The following is a 23,807-nucleotide window of genomic DNA, read 5'->3' on the forward strand; positions in this document are numbered from 1 at the left end:
TGAGGTCTTGCTTCCCAGAAGATTGCATGGCTAGAAGATTGTAGGTTAGGGTTTTGGCATACGTATCCTAGGTGGTACACGGCAGTTTATGAATGTCGCAAAGCTTGGCCATCGTGATGGGGCATTAGAGCTGAGGCGTCAGCCCCCAGCTCTTGGGTTCTGCAAATGCTCTGAAGTCCTCCCTGCTCTTCTCAGCCCAAAGCGTGTTTCTTTACCAGGAAAAGCTGATGGCAAAGCAAGTCAAATGCTGGTTCTGTGCTGGAGTTTCCTTCCAGCCCCTAAATGGTAACAGAAGAGCTTCCTTCCTGCCCTCTGACAACAAAAATCCCTGTTCCCCCAGCCAAATATAAGGAGATAAGGGCCATGGGGCAAAGGCCCCCAATTTTTCATCCAAATACCTACAGCCAAAATGTCCATGAAGACCTTTCTGGTCCCTGTCAAGGTCCATATCAAGGTGTGGTTGGCCTGGACAGGGCTGTTTGCAGCAAGACAAGAAGGGTTAAACTCTTTCTTGGCACGCTGGAAGGAAGGCATTTGATTTCTCACAGAGCTGTGTGCACCCGGAGAGAAAGGCAGGCCTTCACTAATGTATGCGCAGCTTCTGCGAAACTAAAAATAGCTGGGATCTGAGGCCGTTCTTCCAGGATTTCACAGGCGCTCACCCAGTTTTTTGCTCCTTTTTCTCAAATGGATGGCAAAACGAAGGAGACAGTCTCATCCCTTTCATAAAGCCGGCGCATCGAGAGTCTTGCTCCAGGGATGCCGTTGACCCATGCTGCACAGACAACTCGGGGATGTGCTGCTCAGCGAATAATCCCAGGTCCGTGACGGCCCCTTACGAGGCTGGGGCCAACCCCAGCATTCCCGATTGCCGCTGAACAGCGCCCGGAGGTCTTCGCTGGCCCCGGGGGAGTTTAGGTTCTGCAGTGGTGTGTGCCAGGAAGGGGGTGCAAGAGGTGGGGAGAGCTCTCCTCACCCTCACACTCTCTTTAGGGACTGATCCTTCCCTACCGTGAGCCAGACTCAGCCGGCACCCAGTGTATGACTCTGACCACAGGTGCTCCACAGCCAGGCAGGGGTGTTTTTCAGCATCACCAGGTCCTCAAGAATGAGCCCTGCTTTCCTAGTCAGGCTCCTCTCCCTCTAAACTCCTCCTGACAGGTGTTTTTCTAGCATAGTGTTAAAAAAAAAACCTCCATTAGAGAATCCCCCCTCGCTTGCAGACAGTCTATCCTGGCACAGCCCCCTTCTCAATTCTGCAAAGCCACGGACATCCCAGGTGGCTTAGGAGAGGAGGGCTTTGCTATACGGGAAAGTCTTGTCCAGTGACTTTGAGTCCTACTTTAGCATCAGTGATCTTGATGGCCGGGGAGAGAGAAAATGCTGCAAATACTGTAAATACTGTTCTACAATCTCAGGCTTCAGGCCCAACTTTTCAGGATTTGTGCTGGGATGCGGCCATCATGCTCTTGAAATGTTTTGGCTGTTCATTCAAATCCCACAGTTGGCAGAGCTTAGCAATGTGGTGCTAAGACAGGAGCAAAAGCTGTCTTGGTGCAGATGCTACAGCAGAAGTCTTCCTTCCTCTGGTCACACTACCATCGTGTTTACCTCCTCAATGTCCTATGCTCCACACTCTCTAGCACCAGTGGCTTTGGTGTTGGCTACAAACAGCCTTTTGCTGTTTGAAGGAAAAGTTGTTGTGTGTCATAGGCTGCTTCTCCCAGCAGCCAGAGCCTGGAAATAGGAAATGTTTCCTTCTGATGGAGGGGGACTAGCTCCCAGTCATGTTCCTCTTTGGCTCTGGGGTTCTTCAGTCCTCTTTCATGTCTGTTTCTGAAGTTTTAAACCCCAGGCTACCTGCTGTCTCGGTTCAGATGTTTGGGCCTGTTACCCCAAAACCAGTTTGTGAAATTGCCCAGGAAACGTAAAGCTCGTAGAAGAGAAAACCACCGCAGTATCTCTCCAGCTCCAGTGAACTCACGACCAGCTAAAGACATTGCTTTCCTTTCTGCTGCACTGCATCATTCCTCGAGGGGTCCTTGAGGCTTGCTGAGAGCCATGAGGAGATGAGGACGTGTCCCTGTCTTCTCCTGGCCTCCCAAAGCAATGCAAACATGTCATCCCTTGAGATACCTTGTGGCTCCAGTGAGTCCATGTGATGTCAAATCACCTCTCAAGACCAGGTTAAGTACTGTAACACTGTACCCGTCTCTATAGAGAGAGCAAGGTGACTATTCCTATGTGTCTCTGCGGTGTCATATCCTAGAATACACACATTTCTGGAGCCCTCAGACATCTCCCTGGATTTGTCCTGAAAATTCCCTTGCTTGGAGCCAGGGCAAGATAAGTCAATCAAAAGACCTCCACTTACGTTCAAGACCTTCAGCTACATCTGTTCCTACAAGGCTTATTGGACTAGGATCACTTTGGTTTCCCAAAGGAGAGCCCTGACATCAGATCATGTTAGCTCAAACATACCTGAAGTAAAAATTCAGTCTGAGCACAACTTCTTTCTTTCTGTGTAAAGCTATTTAACAGCTTTGATTTAAAACAGAAGGTTTTGCTAGAGGCGACAGCAGTAGGTGTCTGAGTACAATTTAAGTAAATAAATATGTGTAAAACAAGCCCCGGTCCCTCTGCTAAGTATTCATAACTAATTTGGGGGGAATCCATGATAAAGCCGTGATCGGCTCAGTCCTAGGATGTGAGTACATCCCACGTGTGATAGGTGCTGATGGGATAGATGACATATCTCTACAGCACCTATCACTTTGATACCCTCTCAAGCAGCCACTGCTACCCAGCCTGCTCCTTTATACGACACAGAAGATGCTTCCCACATTATAATCAAAAAAGGGCTTTCATACCATGGTGTTGAAGGGGCTTTTGTTTTTCTTCTGTTTTAGGGCTGTAGACCTCATGAAATAATTGACAAGTGAAAACATAAACATGATCTCTACAAGCCTGTGTTGAAACTGTAACAGCTCCCGCTACAAAGCTATTCTCTGATGCTGTATTGATTTACCGAGTGAAGATCTGGAAACAGGGATTCTGCAAGCTGTTGGATATCCAGGGAAGCCCCGCAGCCCATGGGGATGCAAAGTGAGACTGGCCGGGCACAACAGCTTGCAAAATCAGGGCCGTAATGAATATGCCAATGACACATTCATGAATAGATTTGCAAATAAAGAACTGTTGGCCAGGTTCTTACCCTTGGCTAAGCATGGATATATCAGTAACAATCCAGATTTGGGAAAGTTTGACAAATTAGCGTGAGAAAGTGGGGCTATTTAGGACCATTAGTTTCTTATGCTCTGTTTCCCTTCTTTTGGTTGTGATCTTTCAGTCAGTGAATGAGTGAGTCAGAGAAAAATATTCTGCAACTAGGAAAAGAGAATAGTCACAAAGATGGATTCCTGAAACACTCCCCAGTCTGAACGATACAGGTATGTGCCTTTTTAGCCTCTGGCAGACTTAGCTGCAATGATGCCCTTGCCCCAGTTTTCTGCCCCACGTATCTGTTGGAGGTTATGACCCTCTTATCTGTTGGCAGAATGAAATGCACACCTGCAGCTCTACCATTTGATCTCACAGTCCCAAATATCTGCTTAAACCACCAGTGAAAAGGGGATTGAACAAAGACCATGGACGATAACCCAGAGGAGGCAATATAGGTACATGTCCCTTTCTGCTGGCATTGCAACCAGAGCAATAATTTCCTGCAGAGAAGCTGGGAACATTACTCCAAAACTATCAATCACAGCTCATTGCTTTGTATCAGAGCCCCCATATAATCAGTGCCAAGTTAAATCAGCATGCAAACATCACAGCTATGGGAATCAGATCCTAAAAATCCTACAGCATCATGGTTTTATTGTCTCTCTCCAACTATTTGATGAAATTGACTCTTTTCAAGGAGGAGCTTTCTTTAAATAGTGAAAATGATCTCATGATGAAAATCATTTCTGCAATGATTGTGGTTAAGTGCTGGAACAAGTTGCCCTGAGAGGTTGTGGAGTCTCCATCCTTAGAGATTTTCAAAACTCGACTGCACAAGACCATGACTAAACTTCAAAGTTACACCTGCTTTGAGGGGGGATTTGGTCCAGAGACCCTTAGATGTCCCTTCCAGCCGAAGTTATTCTATGACTCTATGATTTGATTCTCTTCAATGTGTGTTTCATAAAATAAGTCAGATGTATTTTTCATGGTTGCTGTATAGTAAAGCAATCTGTGTTTTAAAGCAGCTTTAAACTGGCTTGAAATACAAAATGATTGCAGTTTCTCCTACACAGCAGAAAACTGGCACTATCATTCTTTCTAGTAGATAATTCAGTTGCGAATAGTATTTCTCAAAAAACGAGACTTTCTAAAATGAATGTACATTCAAGAATCATCTTACTCAAATATAAACATTTAAAGAATAGGATTTTGAGTTCACATGAAGACAAGTATTTTCTCTGAAGTGGTGGTGATCATCTCTATGGACTAGGGATTTTCAAAAAATTTGACTTGACCTTTTGTTTTTAAAGGGAACAGGTCTTGGCTAATGCTTCTGAGAATCTTATTCACAAAGAAGTTTTCCAGCAGAAATAAGAAAATAACAAACTAACACCAACTTTGATGAGAAGATGAGGAGTGGGATAGACAAGGAGCTTGTGGCTGCTAGAGAACATGAACACAGACTGATGTCAGCAGATTGATGTACAGTTTAACTCAAAAATGTTAATATAGGCCAAGTAATCCACTTTTCTAACCTTCTTGATGTAGCATTGCATTGAGTATCGTGTAATCTGGTTGGGAGCAGCTCTTAAGCCTGATCCTGGACCACAGTGATGTTGTGATTAATTAGAAGGTGGAAAAAGTGTCCTGTTGGAGATCCAGGTCTGGAACTGAGGTAACGATAAACTCTGTATCCCAAGAAAGACAGTGTCCTCCATGACTTACTGGTCTACAGAGCTGATAAATGATCTCATGCCATGAATTTGAGCTTTTTAAGGGTCTCTAAAGCATTGAACAAGCTTGTTTTGTGCTTAGTGACATTCTCCTTAAATAAGCGAGACATGGGCTGAAGATTATTAATTGTTTAAAAGGTGCTGATAGAAGCAATTAACTAAATGAATGGTAGTTGTACACTGAAGCACATTTACCAGGCATGAGAGGAAAGAGATTGCAAGGTAGAAGGACTGAAATACTTGATGAACACACTTCTTGTTGCATTTTATTCATTCTTGGGTATAAACCCCATCAAAATATGCTGAAAGTGAAAAGATTTCAGAAAATCCTGATAATTCTGATTCTGAAAATCAGGGCCCAGATGAAAGCCACCAAAATCATGAGAAATTTTGTCTGTGTAGCTGGGATGACCTATGAGGAGGGTGGACTGAGGGAAGGCTTTGGTCACTGCTCACTCAGTCCAGTGAGAGGATTTAAAGTGCCCTTGCTTGCTTCTGAGACGGCAAGTGATCTTTCCCAGTTTGGCCTCCAGCTGCTGGCAATCAGAGGTTTTGAGACTTCCTAAATTGGACGATTGTGCTTAATGTCCACCAGTGGAGTGATGCTCTCTGAATGTGTTCGGTCACTGTGGGGTATATCCAGACAAGGGAGCTGAGCAGGACCAGAGCAGCGACTCCATCCTCCACGCTGCTAAACTGTTAGCCCGGTCCCCAGCTTGGTTTTGGCCCAAGGTGACTAGCAATGGCCCAAACCATTCCTGAATGCCATTCAGGGTTTAGCACAGGCCATGAACCGTTCTCCATAGGCAGTTTGGATGCAGCCACCTTGTTCTGGAGGAGTTTAATGCTGTGGAAGCAGCCCAACAAGGCGGTGGTGTATCAGCACCTGGATGGGGCCCGTAGATACTACTTTGATACTCAAACAAGGAACGGTAATTATCCATATGTGAATTCTTATTGCTAACTGGCAACATTATAACAAAGAAAAAAAATCTAACAAATGTTGGTATTGAGCATGCTAATTGTGATAGTAACTTTGATTTTGATTTTTTTAATAGACAGCATTTTACTTTCATGCTCCCCTGTTGCTTGTGCGCTGCTTCTTATATTCCTTTTAAATCCATTAGAATGAAAATAATTCACTAAAATTAAAGAAGTGGGCCAAAGCCTCAGCTGGTGTAAATTGCTAGAGCCCTGTGGATGCCAACTCACTCCAGCTGAGATCTGGCCTTACATAACCTCGTTTTAAGGGTGCATTCAGGCAGCCTCCGTTTCAAGCCTTCCAGCCGAGCGGTTACACACGTCCTCGTTTCCTCCCTTCCAAGGAGTAGGTTTTTAATCTATAAACACCCTGTGCTCACCGCAAAGAGGCATAAGGGCAATGGCCCCGTCCAAGAGTTAGCAGCAGCGCCGGCGGTGGATGAGATGGCAGGAGAGTGTATTGCCAGCTGAATAACTCGCCCTGTCCCACTTCTCCCATGAGCACCAGGGCGGAAGCTGATGCCACAGGTTGGTGAGGGAGATGGTGTCCCTCAACACGGCACATGACACCAAGGGTATAACCACGGTCTTGTAGTGTCAAGGCAAAGGACAGCTGTCTGGAGAGAACTGAAGGAGGCTAAGGAGATGCTGGAGCTGTTCCTCCCCAGCAGGAGGGAATGCTCCTGGGGGCAGGTTGTAAACCAGGCTGGTCTTTGAACAGTTTCCTTATTGATTGCAAGGACTTGGGCAAGGACTTGGGCTCCTGCCCATTCTTGCATGGCTTGCTTCTGCTCTTAACCAGTCTTGGGGAAGGATACATGTACATGTCACCCCCCCCTTCTCTGGTCCTGATAAATCCTGCTGAGCCGAAGGCTGCAGCCTACTCAACAGAGTTAACTTCCTGAGCATCTCGCTTCCCTGGAGATGTTTCTTACTTCGCATGCTGAACAAGCTCTCCCGTTTTTCAAACCAGGGCTTGGTTCTCTGGCAGCTGCAATGACCTTTTCCACAGCAGTAGGCTTGGTTGCTCTTGGCCAAGTAAAGGTTCCCAAACTGAGGTTGCTGGGAGTGATCTGAGTGCCCCAAGTCTTTCCATCTTTCTGCACGTGTACACTAGTAAATTGGACAGTTTAAAGGCCTGGATGGGAGCACTGTAACTTCTTCCTGCTGCTAAATTATTAGTGTGATAAACGGTTTGGCCAAGGCTGACTAGCACTCTCCCAAATGATTCCTGGGCATGGTTCAGAACTGAGCAGGCCAGAGATCATTCCCGATATAGAGCGTTAAGGCAGATACCTGGTTTTGGAGGATGACAGAATTTAATTCTATGATCAGTCTGGGCCGGTTGGCCTCAGGGGGAGAGAAATTACCCACATCCTTCATTTACTATGGTAGCTATAGTCTGAGATTCCTGATCTTAGGCAGCTTTTGGTTGTGTGGAACGGAATATTAGTACTATACTTCCCACAAAACACAGCCCAGAGCCATCATTTCCTGGGCTGATGTGCTTTACCGTGTTCCTGCAGCCCTTTTATATATCAGCATCCTCTTTGTTTCAAGCCAGGCGGTTGCCTAAGGCATCCTCCTACGCTTTCTGCTGGTGATATTCAGAGCCACCTCTGTAAATTGAACAGTGCCAAGGCACCGGCACTATCCTGCAATAGTCCACACTGTTAAATTGTCAGCACAGTCCCTGGCAGTTTTGGCCAAGGCCAACCAGAATGGGCGTACTCACCCTGTTGGAGTGGGAAGAGAAGTGACCACGTGGAGGCGAGTCTTGCCAGCTGGCCGAGGACAAAGGCTGGTCATTGACCTGTTTTATTTAGTGGTATGGACAGAGCCTTTGACTCCATAATTTCTCTGGATGTTTCTGCTGCAGCCCTCACTGAGACAGCTAAGTGCACTTGGTCATCTGCATGAACCATCATTTTCTGTAGCACTTAGGGTGTTTGTTTGTTTGTTTGATTTGCAGTAGGAGCCTCTCCTTTTCTTCCTCATGGAGGTAGCCTGAAGATCTCCCCAAAAATGATTTGACCACATTTCTGCAGCCAGTCGCTTTGGCTCCTTAAAACTGTGCTTTGGCACAGGGTAGCAGTGACTTTGCCCCACGCAGTTTGTGTGCTACTGCGACACACGTAGTAAATAAGCGTGAGGGTAATTATACCAACAGGAATTCTGGGAACGCTGCCAGAAAGAAGGGAACAGCCAGCTCTCCATGCATTTAAAAAAGAATCACCCCTTACCCCCCCCAACCCCAAATTGGTTATATCTCTTGAAGCCACAATGAGACTTGGAACTAAAAATACAAACATACACACAAATACACACACTCGTATATAAAAATAGCTAGCATTCAGAAGATAGAGAGTCCAAAGTTAGGTTCTTGTATCCAAAATTAAGCTCTTAAATAAATAAATTAGACTGCTTTTCAAAAGCACAGAGAAGTGAATGGCTTTCACTGACATAAGAGGAAGCGTCGTGTTGCTGTAGATTGAAGATCAAGCCTGAATATGGATTTGAAAGTCTAATTAGAGACTCCTGTTTGCTACCAGCCTGACCGAGAACAACAAATTTCAGGTGAAATGACATTGATTTTTTTTTTTTCTCAGAGTTTGTCTACACTTAACCAGTGTTAGTAAAAGTAGGAAAAAAAACCTCAAGCAAATAAAATACCCCAAAGAAGGTGAAGATATACTGGAATAAAACTGCTTACACCAGTGCTGCACTTCCCTGTTTGGAAATAAGTATTAACAGTGTTACAGCTGGGTGAAATTTTATATTGATTAATTAAACAGTTTTTTTAGTAGTTGTTAAAAGCCTTCCAGGTAGAAATACTGCTGTTTTGCCATTACTCTAGCATTTTCTCTGCTGAAAACTGACTGAGTGACTGGCGTCAAGGAGAAATGGGTTTTACTTCTGCCCTCCTCTCTTTGTCAGATTTGGGTTTGAAGCATGCTAAACAGAGAGCAACGTATTTTTGCACGGAGAAAAAAAAAATCCTTGGTGTGTCATCCCCTGGCTCTGGACCGAGTGGCTTGCTGGCACAGGCCACATGGGAGATTAAGTTCTGTTCCTGGTCTGGCACTGCCGATGAGCAGAGCCTGCATGTAGCAGCCCAGAGCGCACCTCCTGGATGACAGCAGAGCCCTCCTGGCAGGCTCCAAAGGCTGAGTTTTCTCTCCGTTCCAGAGGCAAAATGCAAGGAATGTTAGGCAAGTGGTGCAGGTTAAAGCTGGGAAGCAGATGGGACCAAGGGAAAGTTCATTTCCCTCCTGCTGCACATGGTTCTCGGAGCTGTTTTGTTCATTCGGATGGCGGTGATATTTTGCTTGTGATATTTCAGGCCAAAATTATGCCAAAGGACTCCAGAGGTCACAGTCCTGCTTGGTAACTGGATAGGGACACATGTCTCCTGCTGGATCTTCCAGCATGGAACAGCATTGTGCATGGTTGGGTCTTACTCTATCCAGGAAACATATCTGTCCTGGGTGTAGGAACATCAGGCGGTAGAGTGGCACTTTGCCCATGGGGTTTGTGTTGTGGTAGTTCAAGGCATGAGTTAGCACTAAGAGATCTGGGTTCTGCTCTTCACCTGTTTAGAGGACTTGGAGGAGAGTCCTTTTGGCTATCTCTGCCTCAGTTTCCCCTTCTTTGGAATGGGGATAACGTAGCTGACTTTCATCTGTAAAAGGCTGTGGGCTCAACAGCCAAGAGACTTAGATGTTGTTATTGTTATTGCTGCTGTTCTGGCTGCTGATGGAGACAGGATCCGGGGCATACATTAGTCCAGTCCATTTTTATGTTCTTTTATGTGTGTTGCCTACATGAACAGGTTGCATCTTTTCTCACTGTGGCCAGTTGGAAATGGACTTGTTTAAACTGCGTGGATGGTGCTGAATCCCTAGAGATAAAACCAAAATAATAATAATAATAATAATAATAATAATTGCAGAACATGGTTGCCCTTCTGTTAGTTTCTCCCCCCTCAATCTTTTTAGGTGGCCCAATGGCACCAAAGGCACCTGGAGTGCTCAGAAGGGCAAAGATGGCCTTAAAAAACACCACCAACTGGAGACAGCTGGGGGGACAGTAACATGGAAGAGCAGAGGTTTGGAAGACATGATCTATGAGAAGGGACTGAAAGAAATTGGTTTTTTTTAGTCTGGAGGAAAGGAAACTGAGGAGTTATGTGATAACTATATACAAATGGGGAAAAGACTGCTTCAGAGAGAGAGGGAATAAATTCTTCTCCTTGTCCATGGCTGAAATGATGAGAAATGACCAGCCTAACCTTCAGCAAAGGAGTTTAGGTTTCACATGCTAGGAGGAATGGGAAGGGGTTCCTGAGAAGGGGGGGAGAGCCCATGCAAGACTTTTAAGACAGGCTGGGTGAATATCTTCTGGAGAGAGTTTGGGAGGTGATGCTGTCTTTGCCCAAAATGGGCTTGGACAGCTCTTTATAGGCACCCCAGCTTTATTTTTCAGTGGCTTAGTGTCTCTGATACGATAAAAACCAGTTGCGTGCACCTTTTCTCTGCTTTCTCCTTGAACCATTACAACTCGGTCTCCCCAACTATGCCTTGCACAATAAATGATGTTTATTCCATTTCATGTACTCACAAAGGGAAGACAGATTTCCCGTGTCATTTAGTGGGGCATTTAGCAGGTCGCTCCATGGGCATTTCCACCCCACTCGGGCTCTGCCAGGTCCTTCACACCAGTGCGGAGTGTGAGTAGTACAGCAGTTACATGACTGTCGAGCCTGCTACATGAGTGTCGAGCCCCATCTGGTGGCTTTCTGGGTCATTTCTTGTGTCCTCTGTTCCTTCTTTGGGGATTTTTTTTTTTTGTCTTCTGCGGTTGTGAACAGAAAGGAAGGGCAATGCACCTGTGAAAGGGCAGGACTTACAGAGCTGCTTCTGCTTCTCTCCCAGCTCCTGATCCCCAGGCTGCACTTTGGGGATATAGGAGCTATCGAGGCTTATATCCTTTCCTCTCCCTCTTCCTTGCTGTGAGGTCTTGCTCCCAGTGACAAGGAGTGGTCTAATCAGTTTGGTGAGACCCCACTTTGTGCATCTGTGCTGGGAATTCCTCCTAGCACTTCCAGAAGGCACTTCATCCCACCGCATGCTGGCATCTGAGGTGGGACAGACAAACCGTCCTGGGAAGGGATGTTTCTCTTCATTAACTAACTCAGATGACCAACTCTAGGGTCAATATTAGATGAAATGATTCCCATCCAGAATTTCAGAGCACAAGGTTACAGCCACTGCTCAGGATAAGAAGGAAAGAGAGCCCCGGTATTAGATCATTAATATCAGCGAGAACTACAGAGGGAGCTGTTAGGCGATGCTTACTTTCTTAAACTCCATTAGTCTCGTGACGTACAGGCACTTTGTGCTACCCTGACTTGGTCATCTCCCTTTACAAAGGTTGGCCAGTGGGTAACTTGAATGGAAATGAGTCCCCAGGATGAGGTTTGTAGGCCCTTCGCACACCTGATGTGGAAGTGGAACCGGCAGATCTTGTGCTGTCCAAGCACAAGAAACCTCCTCTTATTCCGACAGAATCCCAAAGGCTTAATAGCAAGCCAGTGGCAAGTTGTGGCCTTTCACGTTCATGGGTCATGCATGTACTGTAGGTGAAGGTGGTGTCTCATTGCTCTGCCTTGGATGAAATGGAAATCAAATCACTGGGCTCTATGAGGGGAGCTCCTTGGGAGAGTGCTGAAGTGGCTTAGACAACCAAGTGCCATGACCAGCATTTGTCAGGTATCTTCTCCTCTTCCCATCAAGAAAATGAAATGAGGGAGTTGTTGTCTTCTTGTGCAAGTGTTTTGTGTGCATTTCCTACTCCCATGCTTCACATTTGAGTTTTGGTGCAAGTCAATATTTTCCCACTCTTGCAATACAAAGTTCTCATATTCTCAGATCCTGCAGGAGATGCTGTTAGAGCCAAGGAGACACCTATGTCCATCCCAGACTCCCTTTCCCCCATACAACCTCCCTCTCCCCCATACACCTGACCCACAGCCCCATTCCCCTTGGGTTTTGATGCAAGCCAAAGCCTCACACTTGGCTTTTCCTTCTCTTTGCTGCAGGTATATACGAACCATGTACCTGGGGATCCAGAGTCAGAGGCGGAAGGAACACCAGCTGCGTTTCTACTGGGCTATGATGTATGAATATGCAGACGTAAATATGTTGCGCCTCCTGGAAACTTTCCTGGAGAGCGCCCCTCAACTGGTGCTACAGCTCTGCATAATGATCCAAAAGAACCGTGCAGAAACATTACCATGTAAGTGGTCCCCTTGTACTTCCCTCCCCACCCTCCTGGCTTCCCCGCTCTGATCCATATGCTCAGCTGCTGATGGATGTTTTGTTAACCGTCCATACTACGCAACCTATTGCATAAGGGGTTGCCACTTTGGACAAATCTCCTTCCAGCTCCACGCTGCATTCACTTGGTAAATTTCTGCTCGTTCTGCTGAGGAAAAACAGTATCAATCAAAATGTGAGATTCAGCTCTTCCAAACCCAGTCCAGTCTAGAGAAATATTGGTATTATCAGGAGGAGTCAGGCATTCCGTATTACTACTGCAAGTTGCTAGCATTCATTTGCTGCCTGACACTGAGCAAACACAATCCTCCTCTGCCTCAGTTTCCCTCCAAACGTATGTGGAATGATAAAATTGGCCTGACTTGGATTTGTGTTGTGAGGTTCAATGCCTGTGCAATGCTCCGATGGTGTAAAGTGTAATGGAAGAGGCTTGGTTTTATAGATAAGGGCTATAGGACCATTTTTAAAGAGCGCCCAGGAGTTAAAGCTTGATCACTGATACCATGATTCTCAGCACGTCCAAGAAAAGAGAAAGGGAAGGCAGTGGAGAGGACTGCGTAGTGATAGAGATGTTCTAGTGCGGGTGTCACTGCAAAGATAGATATGTAGATGAGCAGAGGCTTGGAAGTGACTATAGAGACCAGTTTGCCAATTTTTATGTCCTTTGCTGCAGTGATGTACTGGAGCACAGGCATTCAGGCCAGCTACAGATCGCAGCTGACGGCGTATGCCCATGTCCCAGTCCTGGGGTGGGCAGCTGTACTAGACCCATGCCCATTGACAAGCTGGTGGCCTAAGGGTCACCAGCTTGAGGGGGAATCGTCCTTTCCAAGGACCAACAGTGGTATCAGCTGATGAAATGCTGGGTTGTTCAGCCCCTGCTCAATCCACACACGGGATAACACTCAGATAACTGTTTCCTAAAGACTGCCTGTTTGTGGCATGCCATGTCTGGCATTACTGAGGAGTCTTCTGGCAGTGGGGTTGGAACCAGGCAGCTCTTCAGGGTTAAATTTGCTTGTTGGACCAAGGTCACCACTGTAAGCCTCAGCCAGAGCACCAGTGAGCTTGGACTACTCTCTCCTTTCTCCCAGTCTTAGGGTTGTCCATCACGGTTGTTTCTAGAGGCCTCCCTTCCCCTATTTATGCAGTCTTATTCTGAAACCTCTCATCACAAGATCTCCAAGCCTCCAAACTGCTGACACAATGATCGCACGGATTTTCTACAAGTCCTGCTAGAACTGCTTACATTTGCCAGTACCTTTTTTCTGCTGCTTTTAACGATTATTATTAACCCTATCAGAAGTATATAACCTAGGAAGCTTGCTGGAGCCTTATGCAGATTGTTGGACTCGCCACAGAAAGCACTGGGTGAAGTTTGCTGGCCTCTGTTGCCCAGGAAGTCAGACAACACGGCCTAATAATCCCTCTAGGCTTTAAAATCCGTGACTGTTTCAGTTTGCCGCTTCCAGGCATAGCTGCCTAATCCACTGAACAAGCTGCATCATTTTTCCTCCCTCCTTCAGCTATGCAGTTCCTCCGTTCCTCCACCAAACTGAACAAGCTGTGCTCTCTTCCAAGGCAGCACACGTCCCTGCCTGATGCACCTGCCTCTCTCAACCCTGGAGGGCTCTTTCCTTGACACGCTCCAGCAGCTGAGCTCTCCAGGTCCCCAATGCACCTTTTCCCTTCCTCCACCCCTGCGTGCGCCAAAGCTGCTGTAGTGCGTCTTCAGGCTGCCCGCTGAGCGGCAGGCCATGCTGAGTGGACGGCAACGCTGCCGAGGGATGTAAGCAGCAGAGAGCTTGCTCAGCCTTCCTGACTCAGGTGCAAGATTTCCTAGAGCTCTTCCATGCCAATTCGGTGCATGTGTCTTCCCCCTCCCAGCCAGTACGTTATTATGCAAAAGGAAATTAAATACTGAGAGGAACCGTTATGAAAGGGAGCATCAAAGATTTTGCCTTGAAGCAGGCAGAAGCCAAAGGAAATGGCGATAGGTATTATTAGGAAGTTGTTGTGTTTAAAAATCAAATCAAGTTTCTTTTGGTTCATTGCGTCTACATGATCATGGCTTGTTACACAGTACAGGAAGAGACTAGTTCTGCCTCTAAACAGAAACAGTATCAGCTACATCACTGGGAGATGCAGACTGGCAAACTGGCCCACAGCATGGCTTGTAAACTCAGGTATAGCTCATGCTAATATGTCCAGATGCCAGCTTTTTCCATATGGTTCACATAGTCCCTTGTGGACTCAGTCATTCCTAGATTAAGACTGATTTACCATTTTCCATGGCATACATCCCCCTAAGCCCCAATTTTCCCCGTTCTTAAGACTGCAATCCCAAGTCTACTGCAGGAAGCTAAGCCAGGTTCTTCTGCAAAAATATCTGCTAATGTCTCCATGTCCTATTTAAGAAGCTGTGGAAAGTGAGTAACTGGAATCGCTATCAGAAAATTTTACTTTTTCCTCCTTATTCCCGTGCTAGGGTAGCTGTTGAGGTGAGAGGAGTGAATCCAATGGAGATCTTTACACAAACCCAGAGCATTCCTTTCAAAGAGACAGGAAGAAAACCTTCCCCTCTTCTCCAAAGGCCAAGCTTCCTCCAAAATAGTGGAAGACCAGCCATTGTTGCTACCTACCATTTCCATTGTGTATCTCCTAACGTGAAGTAGGAATTCCTTCCAGTGACTTTCAGTACCATTCAGTACATGCAAGTACACAAGGAAAATGGGTCTCTACTCACCTAAGAACTAGTATCTCCCCTGTGATCCTACCATCACCAACAGCAGAAGTGCCAGAGTTGGAATATCAAGTCAAGCCCCAGCCTCAGTAAAGTTTGGGATATCTCCCCCCCTGAATTTTCACAAAGGTCAGGATTTGTTCCTTCATAACATCACGGATACAAGTCGGACTAGATCCCAGCTTAGCTGCCATTGCCCGATGGCTCTGAAGAGCAGAAAATAGCACACACAAAAAAGAAGTAAGAACTCAGTGTACTCAGTCAGGTGAGCAGATCTGACCTGGAAGATGCACACTGAGGCTACACTCAGCCTGAGCTTCAATACTCTGTGCTGTGGCTACTGTGACAAATGGGTCTACGTGAGCTCTTGAATATGTATGTGTAAGGAGCGGGTATTTGTATGCAGGCCCTTTGCAAACAATTCATCTCTTACAACTACAGCCGTCTGGGAGACTGGCAGTCAGTCCAAAATAGAGTCAGTGGAGAGTGAAGGAGGAATGATGCCTCCAAAACATGTATCAGCCCGTGTCCAAAGGTACCTAAGTAGGTGAGGTGAGATGCCTGCCCTCCAGCAGTACCTTTCTGCAAAGAATCTAGAGGGAACCTAGAGAATGCATTTAGACTAAATACATACTGTTTAGTTGTCTAGCGTTAGGAAAGAAGTGACAGGACACAGAAGAAGATGCAGCCCTGTCCCTTGCTCACTGTAACTGTCCCTGAGATTTTGTAAGGGATACAATAAAAAGTCGGCCATTTCCTCTGTATTTCTGGACAGCACTGGGCAGAGGACTTGCCTGATGTACCTCAGATATAAATCACACTGTGTCTTTAGGAGAAAACATAACATTACCAAAAAAAACCAGCCCAGATCTTCATTTCATAATTAATCCTAGAAGATAATCCACTTCAGTTCTTGGAGAATAAACTGTCCTTAACGCACTTCACCCTGCAGAGGTGCCTGTTCCTCTCCGCTGAATGGAAAGGAGCATGTATAACCAGCTTAAAGGAGGCATCCAACTTCTAGACAGTTAATGAGGTGAGAGGGATTCTGCTTTTTCAGCATAAATCTCCTCTTAAATAGGTTTTCTTTTGCTTAATTTTTTGTGTGGCTACTTTAAGACTTAATAAGATTTAGCAGAACCTCTGATGTCCTTCCACTCATGTCATGAGTGCTTTATGCAATGCTTTTGCTGGGATTTTGTCTGCCTGAGGCTGCAGTATTCAGTACAGCATTTCCCTCCATGAAAAGAACTGTCTATCCACCGATGCTTTAGCCGTCTTTTCCAAAACCCTGCTGTTGATCTGAAAGAGATTTTTCAGCATAAGTCTTCATTATGCAAAGTCCTGTTGAAATCTCTGGGATTTTGAGAGGTGTATGCACTCTCCGCAGCCTGCAATAAGAAGTCTGAAGCAGCTCATACATTTAAGAAAAACATTAGATTCAGCCTGTCTGGGGGTCACTCTTTGAAGCAGAGTGAAACAAGTTAGGCACTAAAAGGAATTTTAGGCATCTCAGCTGTGGATACGCGTTGGCTGCAGAGTTATCATGGTTATCATGAAGTTACCGTGTTGGTTGCAGAGTTTGCAAATGGGGTAGCCAAATCTTGATGTCCCTCCCAAAGCAAAATCCAGCAAAATTACAGTGCCCCCTCAAAAAGACCGTGATAAGCCCTGATCATAAATGTCCCTCAGACATGGTGCAGAAAGAGTGAGGACATGACAAAACAGATGCTTTTCCCAACCTTCAGTCATGTGAAGTACAAGAAGGTGATTGGGAGTAGTCAGCATGGGTGTACAAAGGGGAAATCATGCTTAACCAACCTGATAGCTTTCTAAGATGAGATGACTGGCTTGGTGGATGGGGGGAGAACAGTGGATGTTGTCTACCTTGACTTCAGTATGGCTTTTGACACTGTCTCCCGTAACATCCTCATAGGCAAGCTCAGGAAGTGTGGGTTAGATGAGTGGACAGTGAGATGGATTGAGAACTGGCTGAATGGCAAAGCTCAGAGGGTTGTGATTAGTGGCACAAAGTCTAGTTGGAGGCCTGTAGCTAGCGGTGTCCCCCAGGTGTCAATACTGGGTCCAGTATTGTTCAACTTACTTACTCATCAGCAACCTAGATGAAGGGACAGAGTGCACCCTCAGCAAATCTGCAGATGATACAAAGCTGGGAGGAGTGGTGGATACACCAGAGGACTGTGCTGCCATTCAGAGGGACCTGGCCAGGCTGGAGAGGTGGGCAGAGAGGTACCTCATGAAGTTCAACAAAGGCAAGTGCAGGGTCCTGCACCTAGGGGAGGAATAATAATAAGGGGAGGTGCAGGTCCTGCACCTACACCTAGGGAGGAATAACCCCCTGCACCAGTACAGGCTGGGGGCTGACCTGCTGGAAAGCAGCTCTGCGGAGAAGGACCTGGGGGTCCTGGTGGACAACAAGTTGACCATGATCCAGCGATGTGCCCTTGTGGCCAAGAAGGCCAATGGTATCCTGGGCTGAATTAGGAAGAGCATTGCCAGCAGGTTGAGGGAGGTGATCCTCCCCCTCTACTCAGCCCTGGGGAGGCCACATCTGGAGTACTGTGTCCAGTTCTGGGCTCCCCAGTACAAGAGAGACATGGAGCTACTGGAGCGAGTCCAGCGGAGGGCTACTAAGAGGATGAAGGCACTGGAGCATCTGGTCATAGGAGGAAAGGCTGAGAGAGCTGGGACTGTTCAGCCTGGAGAAGAGAAGACTGAGGGGGGATCTCATCAATGTGTGTAAGTATCTGAAGGGATGGTGTAAAGAGGATGGGGCCAGACTCTTTTCAGTGGTGCCTGTGATAGGACGAGAGGCAATGGACACAAACTGAAACACAAGAAGTTCTGTCTGAACGTACGGAAAAACTTCTTTACTGTGAGGGTGACAGAGCACTGGCACAGGTTGCCCAGAGAGATCGTGGAGTCTCCTTCCTTGGAGATATTCAAAAGCCATCTGGACACAACCCTGTGCTCTAGGTGACCCTGCTTGCGCAGGGGGGGTTGGAGTAGATGATCCCCAGAGGTCCCTTCCAACCTCAACCATTCTGTGATTCTGTGACCTGCTGGAGTGAGTCCAGTGAAGGGCCACACAGATGATGAAGGGATTGGAGCATCTCTCATACGAGGAGAGCCTGAGAGAGCTGGGACTGTTTTGCCTGGAGATGAGAAGGCTCTGGAGGGATCTTATCAATGTGTATAAATAGCTGATGGGAGGGTCACCAAGGGGAAATCATGCCTAACCAATCTGATAGCCTTCTATGATGGAATGACTGGCTGGGTAGATGAGGGGAGAGCAGTGGATGTTGTCTACCTAGACTTCAGCAAGGCTTTTGACACTGTCTCCCATAGCATCCTCATAGACAAGCTCAAGAAGTGTGGGTTAGATGAGTGGACAGTGAGGTGGATTGAGAACTGGCTGAATGGCAGAGCTCAGAGAGTTGTGCTCAGTGGCACAGAGTCTAGTTGGAGGCCTGTAGCTAGCGGTGTCCCCCAGGGGTCAGTCCTGGGTCCAGTCTTGTTCAACTTCTTCATCAATGACCTGGATGAAGGCACAGAGTGCACCCTCAGCAAGTTTGCTGATGATACAAAACTGGGAGGAGTGGCGGATACGCCAGAGGGCTGTGCTGCCATTCAAAGAGACTTGGACAGGCTGGAGAGGTGGGCGGAGAGGAACCTCATGAAATTCAACAAAGGGAAGTGCAGGGTCCTGCACCTGGGGAGGAATAACCCCATGCAGCAGTACAGGTTGGGGGTTGACCTGCTGGAAAGCAGCTCTGCTGAGAAGGACCTGGGAGTGCTGGTGGACACCAAGTTAAGTATGAGGCAGCAATGTGCCCTTGTGGCCAAGAAGGCCAATGGGATCCTGGGGTGCATCAGAAAGAGTGTTGCCAGCAGGTGGAGGGAGGTGATTCTCCCCCTCTCCTCAGCCCTGGTGAGGCCACATCTGGAGTACTGTGTCCAGTTCTGGGCTCCCCAGTACAAGAGGGATGTGGCACTACTGGAGCAAGTCCAGCGAAGGGCCACAAAGATGATTAGGGGACTGGAGCATCTCTCTTATGAGGAAAGGCTGAGAGAGCTGGGCCTGTTTAGCTTGGAGAAGAGAAGGCTGAGAGGAGATCTTATGAATGTGTACAAGTATCTGAAGGGAGGGTGTCGAGAGGATGGGACCAGACTCTTTTCAGTGGTGCCGAGCGACAGGACGCGAGGCAACGGGCACAAACTGAAACACAGACACTTCCATCTTAACATGAGGAAAAACTTTTTCACTGTGAGGGTGACAGAGCACTGGAACAGGTTGCCCCGAGAGGTGGTGGAGTCTCCTTCTCTGGAGATATTCAAAATGCGCCTGGATGCAATCCTGTGCAATGTGCTCTAGGTGACCCTGCTTGAGCAGGGGGGTTGGACTAGATGATCTCCAGAGGTCCCTTCCAACCTCAGTGATTCTGTGATTCTGTGATTCTGTGAGGGTGCAGAGAGGATGGGGCCAGACTCTTCTCAGTGGTACCCAGTGACTGGAAGAGACGCAATGGGCACAAACTGAAACACAGGAAGTTCCATCTGAACATAAGAAAACACTTCCTTGCTGTGAGAGTGGTTGAACACTGGAACAGGTTGCCCAGGGATGTGGTGGAGAATCCATCCTGGGAAATATATTCAAATGCCATCTGGACACAGCTGTGGGCAACCTGGACCTGACCCTGCTTGAGCAGGGGGTTGGCCCAGGTGATCTCCAGAGGTCCCTGCCAACCCCAACTATTCTGTGATTCTGTGATTTAGTTCAGAAAATGTGGTCTTTGTGGGGAATTGGAGGGAAAGGCATTGGAGGACTAGCATCAGGACTGGGTTAGCTATTGTCCTCACTGCCAAGAGAAGGCATTCCCAGCTGAGCTGAGTGGGCTAAGGATAAGCCAACCTCAAGTTAAACACTCCTGCACCTGAATGAGAGATTTCTTGTGTGGGTGATAATGAGTTAAAGCTAATGCTGAGATAAATTTCAGTTAATTTTCCCCTGATGACAGGTTGATAGTTAACCAATAATATACGGTGAATAATGGATATGCTATGAACTACATACCAGCTGAAATGTCCTATTAGATACATTCATAGGATCCGAAATACATCCCAAGACACCAGGACTTGTTGAGAAGTGGTTTGAGATCTGAAAACGATGCCATATCTGAAGAACAACAAATGACTGGATTAATTCTCAGTCATTCCTGTTTCCACTCAGACCCCAAAAATCAAAGTAACCTTAGCTGTGGTGGCCAAGTTAGAAAAGAAGCCTTCAGCCTTTGGCTGCCCAAGGGTGTGATTTCCAGAAATGATCAACACTGGCCTATACTTAATTAGCACAGTAAAACTTCCATTGCTCCACTAAAGATGGAGAAGAGAGTAATTAGATTTGACAACCCATCCTGCAGGTAACACTGCTAACCTTGAATGAGCAATAGAAGTTTGCACAGGATCCTTCATGCTGGCCTGGGCCGAACAAGTATATCCATCACAGAGCACAGCCAAAATACTGTTCTGGGGTGCCAGCACGCAGGCACCGGCACTGGGTATTCGTCATCTCCGCTATTGCACTGTTAGCATGGACCTGACATGCTTTTGGCTTGGACCAACCAAGCCAAACAATCCCCAAGCACTGCTTGGGAGATAGCACAGACCAGGGACCATTCCCAGGAGGCATTTGGGATGTGGCCATCTCATTTTGGATGGCAAGAGATGGGGCCAGAGTGTGCCACTTAGCTACAGGGCTGGGGAACAATTCCTGCAAACGTTTGTTTCTTAGTAGAGATGCAGCCACAGAGGACTAAAGGTGGGAGATGCCATCTTGAAAGGAAAAGCATGTGCAGGGGAAAGTGCTTGCTGTGGGGTGCTGCAGCATGTTTTCCACAGGCGTTTTTCAATTTAGACTTAACTCTATATATACATTCCAGCAATGCTCAAAAAATGAATCCAAAAACAAAAGTGCAAATCTCTGTGACCTCACTCTGCAAAATTGTCCCCATTTATGCACAGTCCTATAACCATTATAAATATGCCATGGTTCACCCTTTCTACACAGGCATTAGATTCCAGATGTCTCGGTACCCAAAAACCAGCATGTCATCTATGAGACATTGAAGCAGGCCTAAGCAAAGTCCCTTTTCTCCAGAAGCAGAAATCCGTATTCCTTTTCTGAGCAGGGTATTTTTCTGATACCGAGCAAGATAACAGCAATGTATACTTAAAAATCTTTGCATGGAGTCATAGGTAGCAGGATCTGGGGTGGGAGGGAGGTCTACCAGGATCAGACTCTGGCGTTTGGCTTGCACTGTGTGACTAAAACTTTGTTGGTGGGGTTGGAGGCATATTCTCTCTCTCTCTCCCCCATGCCATTTCTTGGGGAGTAAAAGAAATGGGGGATCCATCACCCAGCCCTGGTCCCCTGTGACAGGAGGAGGGTGAGCAGAAAAGCAGTTGCTCATCGCAATGTGGGCAGAAGAAAAGGACTCCGCTAGTTGTGTGCTTGTTGAAAGGCCTTGGCATATGGGGAGGAATCAGGGTAATCTGCATTGAAAGTTTGCCCTGATTCAACCCCAATTTCCCTTTAAATGTTCATCCACAAACCAAGGAGACACTTCCCAAAACACAGGGATAGCTCCAGACATGAAAGTAGCTCCCCTGGGAGGCCACTCATATGACTCAAGTGCTTTGCCAGATTGGGGCATATGGCTCTGTTCCTGCCTTCCCCTCCTTCTCACCAAAGCCAGATGACAGATAGCTATTTGGTGCCCTGCTTGAAATGAGTCGCTGGTCCCAGGCCAGTTCCCAGCAGCATCAAAAAGCCATCTCCAGAGTTGGCAACGGGCACAGAGGATGTCTTGCTCCGGCATGCTGAGAGCAGACCAAGCCTGAGGCACCCTGGCAGGGAGCGGCATGGGGAAGCGTGCCCTATCATCAGCTGTGTTGTCCTAGCACTGCGGGGAAGGACTGGGTCCAGCAGCCCTTTGAAGCCAGTGACAGCTATTTTTTTTCCCCCCCAAAGGGCTTTGGAGCAAGCCCAGAGAGAGACGTCATTCCTTCTCCCTCAGCCCAGCCCCACCTGCAGCTTCTCCGTCCACCACTTTTCCATAGCTCTCGTTCTGTTATTTTGGAGCACTGATGTAAACCCTTCTGTCTCGTATCACGTGCCGCCATCACACGTTTTACATGGCACAGTCAATAAATATGAGTCACCATTCACGGGACAGCGCTGGCAGGTAGCCAGTGCTGCCAATTTTAGGCTTTGTAGAGTGTGGTAATCACCAGGGGGGTGTTGCATCCTCAGAGCACTACACAAGCACTAGCCCATCCTCCTCCTAAGAGCTGCAGGCCAGCTGGGAAACTGAGGCACAGACAGAGAGGTTTGATTAGCCTAAGGTCTTGGGGAGCATCTTTAAAGTGCAGGCTCCTGGGGAGCAAGTTCATGCCAAACAGATTCCAGGCAGGAAAGGCTGTTTAAGGCTCTTTCAGGTAATTTAACGCTGCAGTCTTTCCCTAGCGGCAGGTTCATGATTATACCATAAGAGAAGGTGGCTGGACGCTGCTGTGCAATTGCCTGGTAAAATATATGGAAATTCATCTCTTTTTGTCCTCAGGTTGTTCTAGTATGCAACTCTGGGTTTCACCTCAGGCATCCAGGAGAGCATGTTACTCTGGATAAACAGAACAGATATCTACTGAGATGTGCAAAAACCAGGGGAAGATGCAGGGAGGGCACCGGGCAGGGAATTCTTTCGCATTTCTACTCTTGATGTTGGTGGAAGAACAAGAAATTCAGTTTGAGACAATTAGTCTGGGAAGTAACTGGATCAAAATCACTGGAATAGTGAAGGAAACAACTTTTTTGTTCCAGAAACTATCAGTTGTTTTATACGATTAGCTCAGGGTCACAGTCCTGAATCTGTGAGTGCAGCATATTTATTGAGCTGGCAGAAATCGCTTCCTGAAATTACTTTTGTCCTAAGTGGCATTCAACCTACCTCATGTTCTCAGCGCCCTCAGTACGCTCATGTCTTCGCACGGATGCTCACTGAAGGGGGACGTTCCTCAGGCACGGCCATTTCCCTATTGCAGGAGCCCACATCTGAAATGCTCAAAGGTGCGATCGGGACATTTGCAATAGGACATTTGCAGTAGGGAAACGGATGCATGTTTTGATCTCAGCCTGTCATTTGGGAAGGTGATGTTCATTAACCTGTTGAAGAGGCAGTCTCAAAGTCCATCTGATACACACATGAATTTCTAAGGAGGCAAGAAGTGCCAGGAGAAGCAAACAAACCTGAGCATGACTCACCGGTGGATGCTGGCATGACATTGAGCTCTGGTCTTCTGCACATCACTTAGGCCTTTGCAGAGCATCCTGAGCACGGGAAGCAAAGGAAGAAACAGGTTCCTGCTGTTATCCTTGGGAATCAGTGGTGCCTGCAACTACCCCTTGCAAGACAGCACCAGCTGCACCACCCCAGGTTTTGTCACTTTGTCATTCCCCTTCGCAGAAATGCTCTCCCAGACTCACTGTAATGATGCCAGTCCTCTATACTCTCCAGAATTATTGAGATACTTCTTCCTCCTTCTCTTCAGGAAACAAGTCCCCTCACCTGCAGTTACACTGAGGCAATTCCACCAGCTCCCCTCACACACAAATCCAAAGATTTATAAATCATAAAGTGGGCAAACTCTACATTGCTGACACATCTCCTCCAAACACACTGAACAAAGATCTCTTACGTTGGCTAGTGA

General features: G+C 47.0%; 1 protein-coding gene across 1 annotated transcript in view; it reads left to right on the forward strand.

Annotated features, from left to right (window-relative positions):
* XKR6 (XK related 6) overlaps window positions 1-23,807 on the forward strand; it is a 209,690-nt gene that overhangs the window by 171,481 nt on the left and 14,402 nt on the right. Inside the window, exon 2 of the mRNA XM_067294422.1 lies at window positions 12,040-12,236. Coding sequence (XP_067150523.1) covers window positions 12,040-12,236 — 197 coding nt within the window. The remainder of the gene's footprint in view (window positions 1-12,039; window positions 12,237-23,807) is intronic.

This window comes from Apteryx mantelli, chromosome 3 (genome assembly GCF_036417845.1).
Source record: "Apteryx mantelli isolate bAptMan1 chromosome 3, bAptMan1.hap1, whole genome shotgun sequence".
Lineage (NCBI taxonomy): Eukaryota > Metazoa > Chordata > Aves > Apterygiformes > Apterygidae > Apteryx > Apteryx mantelli.